Source organism: Rattus norvegicus, chromosome 11 (assembly GCF_021556685.1).
Source record: "Rattus norvegicus strain SHRSP/BbbUtx chromosome 11, alternate assembly SHRSP_T2T, whole genome shotgun sequence".
In the NCBI taxonomy this organism is placed as follows: domain Eukaryota; kingdom Metazoa; phylum Chordata; class Mammalia; order Rodentia; family Muridae; genus Rattus; species Rattus norvegicus.
Genome location: NC_141544.1, coordinates 92245043 through 92251601, shown reverse-complemented (window position 1 = coordinate 92251601; position 6559 = coordinate 92245043). Strand labels below are relative to the sequence as shown.

The following is a 6559-nucleotide window of genomic DNA, read 5'->3' as shown; positions in this document are numbered from 1 at the left end:
TTTCATGCAACGTTTAGGAATACCAGTGTTTTGTGAGTAATATTCTAGAAAGTTACAGTTTTCAGATCGGGTGTAAAGTCTTAGACTGGACATGTGAGATCATTTTAATTTTAACTAAACACTTGCAGCTGCGTTCTTACCGATTCCTGCTGGACCCTAGAGCTTGTAACTGAGCGTGACTGGTTCTCCTTCTCAGAGGGTTGGCAGGCTCCCTCTGCCTTCTCTTCCTCTTCCCTCTCCCCTCTTTTAATGTTGACATAAGACACCCACCTGCTTCGGAATGTTAAGGAGTAAGCCTTTGACACAGGGAATCTGGGAGTCTAGATCCTGCCTACCCTTAGGATTCTGTATTTTTGTGGGTCCTGACTGTGGTAGTATTAAGGAAGGCACAGCCTAGCTGAGGCAGAAGGTAACTGAGAGTTCTGGCTGAGAGAAGAGGGGGCTAGAGATAGGGAAGGCTGATGTAATTATTTTTGGCAGGAGTTGGAACCAAAGCAGCAGGAGAGAGTAAGTTTTAAGACTCTCTGGCAAAGCAACTTTCTAATCTGTCACTGAGTATGTGTAAAAAGTGATTAGTAGGTCTCTATATTTATCATGATTACTCACAAATATGTAATTTACATAATATATACAGCACATTAAGTACTATGTCACCTTATATAATGTGCATATATATATATATATATATATATATATATATATATATATACACACACACACACACATACACATGTTATATAATGCCAGTCTGGAGGCTCTGTAAGGTTCTGCCAAGTATTTCCTAATTTATTTGGCAATTTAACGTAATTTTTTCCATCTGCAGAATGAACTCTCTTGAGAGGAGTTGGTCTGTGACCTGAATATAATCATCCTACAAATTCCATCTCCATTCCCAACTCACTGGGGAAACCCCATGGAAACCACGGCACACTGAGCCACAGTACCCAGCCCACCAACCCATCAACCCAGAGACAAGGTGCACCAAAGGTTTCCAGTTTCATTGTTTTTATTGCTAGTGGGGTGGAAGCATGAAGGCAGGTGAGGACACATCCACAGTGTAGAAAGAATCTGAGCAGGATAAGACATAAGGGACCAGGCTCTCCCTTGACCATGTAACTTTAAGAAGCTACGAAACACCGGTAAGCCTCATTCTCCTCTGTAGGGTAGAGATAATAATACTTTGTTGGTTAACCTTAGAGCTTGGTGTGGGGGTCACTTGGATGATACACTACACAATAAGAAACCACAGTCATGGTGTTTAAAAGATGATTTGTAAGGTAAGATTAAACAACAACACAGGACCTACTAAGATTAGCAAATCAGAGGTGCAATGCCATGAAGTTTCATACTCTGTGCCTCTGAAAAGGACTGGGCAGTGTCTCTCAAGTAACATTCAACCTCTGCAGGGCCCCATGGAAAGACTTGTGAGTCTCTGGGGATCCATTTCACCTACTGATGTTTCTGTCTCAACATCTGTAACCTTGGGAGATCAGAGCTGGAACACACACAAAACACGTCTGCAAATCTTTTAGAACCAGTGACCTTGAGGTGGAACCCAGCTCAGTTTCAGAACCAAGTGGCTTCCAAGGTAGTACTTGCTGTCACTTGGGAGCTGTTTGGTCACATCTCTGAGCATCCCACCAGCATGCTCTTTATGTGACCTGAGTTTTTCCCTTGCTCAGTAGAAGCATGTTTGTTGAGCAGGAGTGTTCCACGTCTAGATTCTAGATGAGCGCTTTCTTCAGAGGTGGGCTCAATTTGTGTAGATTCTTCATACACCCTTCCTTGTCTATGGCAAGACAGGAGGCAGCTCAGTGGAGTGATGTCAACTGGGCCCAGATCCCCTCTTGAGAAACTTGAGACAGAAATGAAGGTCCAGGTGAGCCAGGAGGCTGAGGCAAAGAATGCTTTCTACCAATGATACTGTGTAGAGTTGCCCTCTGGAGAGGAGGAAGATGCTGGCACCAACTGACTGAAGCCCAATGAGCCTGACCAAGACTATTCCGTCCTGGTTGGCAACATCTTACAGAAGTCACATATGTAGCCAGGAATGTATCCAAGGCAAGAAGATCTGGTGACCATGATGAGGTGACATGGAGGGTCAATCAATTGATCTGTCTGGTGCCTTCAACAATCAGGCCAACTTCTCCCCATGTAGGACAGGCCATAAAGAACTTGGAAATTAGCCTAATTCTCCACCTCCCATTCTCTTGTGTGGGCTTGCTCCATCCACTCACTGGCTATATGTTGGCTCCTCCCTGGGAACCTGGATCCAAGTGTGACCAATCCTCAGTGACAAGAAATAACCTTCTTCCCAGATGCAGGTTCTTTTATTATTTTTTTTCCTATTAGCAACTTCCTTAGTAACATTTATGGTCAAACCTCCTTAGCCAAGATACAGTGGAGAAGCCTTTTACTTTTTCACAACTCAGTTTCCTTATGAACCAATGGGACAATGAGGCTGGAATGGCACGTGTTTCATGGTTGCTCCCCGGATGTAGATAACTCTTGTAAACCTTGAAACCAGCCAGAGAAATGTGTCTCTACAAGCAAATGACAGTGGGAGAGTAAGGGCCTTCTTTTTTTTTTTTTTTCTTTCCCATGTTCTGTTCCCACACTATGTTTATTTCTAATCAGGGAAAGTCTGGCAGTAAATAAATATTTATATATTATATATAAACATATAAGCTCTATTATGTACATATAGAAGGCCATCAGAAAGCCCTTCTGCCACACTGTGAGAGTGGGATGTGCAAACAGGGAATCCCCTGACCGACTGTCTCCTGGTTTTCCCAGCAAAGCCCCCCAGCGCCCCTCCCCACATCGTCTCTGCCACCAGGGCTTGGGATTCAAATAGACACACTTTGGCTTGTATGGTAGTGAGGAGTAGGGAGTACTGGTAGTGGGTTTTTTTTTTCTTTTTCTTTCCTTTTTACACAACATTATGACATCAATTTGAAAAATAAAGTCCACTTTCTCAGCTCTCCCTCCCAAGTGTTCATAGGAACTATGAAAATAAATACCACATCTAAAGTATGCTGCCCCAGCAGCCTTGTTTGCTCTCTAAGCAAAACAGACACCAAGAGATGCTTCAGGAAGCGAACAAGTACCCATGGACAGCAGAGGGAACCAAGAATGGAAACGGCTTTCCACAGCTTCTTGGCTTTCCTCTGCAAGTTAAGGGAGGAGCTGTTGCTTGAAGGACGGCAAAGAGACCATCCTGTGCTCAATGAGCCCTGCCAAGGATTTTGCTTGGAGAGCTGTAGGCTGTTTTGTTTTTGTACAGAAGGACTTTTGTGTAAGTTTTCTGGGTTGGAGCTCTTTCCCTTGACCACATCCGATCTTGCTGTAGGCAGGAAACCTACAGCCTGGAGCCTTACTGGAGTGTGGTGCAGAAAAAGGGAGATGTCTCCTTCAGGCTCAAAGTCTAAAGCCTGTGGGAATGTGAAAGTCGCTGTATGAGCCAACCCGGTCTTCGTGGGCCCTGAGTCCATCCGGGATATCTCATGGGTATTGGCTCTGTTAGGAGTGGATCCATTTTCAAAATAGGTAGACCACATGGCAGGTGGAAGGTGGCTTTGCTTCCTCTGGTTATAGGTGCATGCGTGCGTTCGTACGTGTGTGCGTGCTCGTGTGCGCGTGTGTCTGCATTGGTGCGTGTGCATGTGTGTGTGCGTGTATATTCTTCTTTCCTTTCTTGGTAGAGCTGGTGCTTGGCATATCGTTTAGTCCTTTGAACGGCTTTTCCTCCTCAGAGAAAAGAAGCTGCTCTTCTGGGGAGGCCCCATCATCATAGGTGCCTGGTTTTTGTGAGTGATTTTAATCTGAAAAAGGAAACAGAGGTCAATTAGTGGTAATGAACAGTCCAGTAACTTAGGGCAGAGTGAACTGCGGAGTAGAAAGAAGGCCAGTTTGGGCTCAAAGGAGCCCCACACAGGACAACTGTCCTTGAACGGTTTCAAAATTGGCAACTTGACCCTGACTGGGCCTGGAGTTTGGCACTGCTGGAAGCGAGGGGCGGAAACACCAGGGAGAGACAGGTGTGAGCTTCCCACGTGGCAGTCAGCTAGCACCTGTCTTGTGTCCTTGCTATTCATAGCCTGTCAGAATGTCACAGCCAGAGGAAACCTCAGGAACCTTCCCGTTCACCACTCTGTGGGATGGATAAGGAAGAGGAGCCCAGAGCTTGGTCAGGGACTTGTCTTAGTCAAAGGTCACATGGGGTAGGGGCATAGCTCTCCATGCTCCCAGCCCTGATCCCGGCCCAGGCAGCAGACATATGTCAACCAGCTGACCTGGAGGCTTCAATTTAACCTCTGGCCAATAACCCTCATTGGACAGTTTCCAAATGAGTCCCTTAGGTCTATCCCCTCTTCTTAGACTCTAAGTTAGCCCTATTTTCTTAGATGAATTTATATATATTCATCTATACCATCAAACATATATATATATATATATATATATATATATATATATATATATTTTTAAGGTTCTTTACTTTATCCTGTAAACATTCTATTAGTTATATGCATGGTTTTAAAATGCTTAATCCCTACTTCTTGAATGTGGCCTGGTGATGCCCCCACACTAATAATTCTCATTATCATTCCATCAACATTTATCAAGTATGATAGATGATCAGAGTGGGTGGTTGATAAGAGAACAGGAAGTACTTAGGATTCAAAGACTTGGGTGCGGGGCCGTGTACTTCTGTTTCCTTGGTTCAGAACTTTGGACAAATAATTCATCATTCAGAGAACAGTGCTTGTCAAACTTCAAAGTGAGGGTAACACTGATACTATTTCTTTACAGAAAGATCACGTGACAGACTGTCAATGAACCCCCCCACCCCCCTGTAAACTGTAACACGGAAGGAAATGGCTAGCTTTATCCCAGAGAGAAAGAGAGCAGATGCCAAAGGAAACAGAACCTGGAATTCCGTCACTCTAAGAACCTAATCTTTGTAGTTTTGCCATGCTATTAAAAGGGGCCACATGACCATGAAGAAAAAGAAGAATTACCAAAGAGAAAACCCATCATCTATTTTAAATTAATCTAGGATTTGCCACGGGGTCTAAAACACCGTAAGAAGCAAGGAAGGTCTGATGTGGATAGGGAGGCCCCTAATGTCTGAAGGTGAGGAAAAGGAGAAAGAGAAGGCACGGCGCAGAGGAACAGTGCATCAGGCTGAGCTGAGAGCACGGGGCGAGGGATGCGGGAGACTGGACAGTTGGCTGATACAGCGCTTTCAAAGGGAATGATGAGACTGGGTTCCTGGGGGGTAAATCAGAACCCTCTAAACATGGCTGAAGAACACGAGGAGAGCCGGGATGAAGGTAGTTGTTTAACAGAGGTCAGCAGAGCGGCTGGAGTAGGGATGTCTGGCTATGAAGGATCTACTTACTGTAAGTCAGGCTCACGTTTTTTAGGGAAGCGAAAGACCCTGGAAAGACCTTTAGAGCTGAAACGATGGCCCCCTCGGCTTTCAGCCTGCAGACGGTGACAAGAACGGATCTAGACTGCATCAAACCTCATTCCCCGTTGTGCGCCGTATTGCAATTGTTACGTTTGCCCTAGCATAGATAGAGGTGAGCCTCAGATGGGGACTCTAACTGTGCCGCTTCATGGCCCGGCGATTCGACATGCTAAAATGATAGAGATTTGGGACACGGGCTTTGGGACAAATCTCTCGCTCCTGAGCTCACACACCAGTTTGAGGAAGACGTCTGCCTCCTCGCTTTGGTATCCCTGAACCAATCAGATGCATGCTGGGAGAATGTGTTGGGGAAGAGGAACCAGTCCAGAGAAGAAAAGCATTTTCCCCTGGCATTCGGTATGGCTGTGTTCAGGGGAAGTGGGTGGCAGCTGTGTGTACGTTTACATTCCGATAGAAGGTCCTGGTTTCTCTCCTTTTCTTTCTCTGTCTCTAACCGAACTAAGTACTTGTCTGTCAGTCCCTCCAAAGCTAACAAAGCGAAACTCAAATTTGTTTTTCAACTTTTTTGTTTTGTTTTTGTTTGTTTTTTTAAAGACAGGCTCACTGTAGCTCTGGCTGGCCTAGAACTCTCTTATGTAGCCCAGGTTGGCTTCAAATTCATGGTGATCCTCCTTCCTTCTGAGAGCTGGGATTCTGAGTGGCTCTGCAACACCGAGGCATCTCTGCAGTTTAAACACAGGTGCCAGTAGGGTGGGTGCTTGGAGTGTCTCTTTTACATGAAAATTTGATCATGTTCGAGGATCTTATTACTATAGGTAACTGACAGATGTATGAAATCATACCCTCATTTTGAGTAAAAAAGATATGGGACCTTTATCCCTAAGTTAGGAGGGTATATGGTTAAAGTAGTCAAGAGTTCACTGAGGAGATAGTCTGACGTAGTTAGACCCACCTTTTCAACCCCAGATTTAACTACGTTTTTGTAGTTAAAGCCCAAGCCCACTTGGTAACTGGGCTGGAAATTCGGTCTCTGTGGTTCACAACAAGACAGACAGAGATGGGCTCCACTGTGAAGTGTTTTGTCCCATCGCACAGAGACTTGATCCAGTATTCCTATGTCAT

General features: G+C 45.0%; 1 protein-coding gene across 7 annotated transcripts in view; it reads right to left on the bottom strand.

The window, feature by feature from the left end:
* Positions 1-988: 988 nt before the first annotated feature.
* Positions 989-6559, bottom strand: part of Dgkg (diacylglycerol kinase, gamma) — a 193493-nt gene continuing 187922 nt past the window's right edge. For 6 of the 7 annotated variants that reach the window (XM_087575570.1, XM_087575569.1, XM_087575573.1 and 3 more), the window contains one exon: positions 989-3824. In XM_087575570.1, coding sequence (XP_087431696.1) covers position 3824 — 1 coding nt within the window. In that variant the 3' untranslated portion in view covers positions 989-3823. 7 annotated transcript variants of the gene reach the window in all.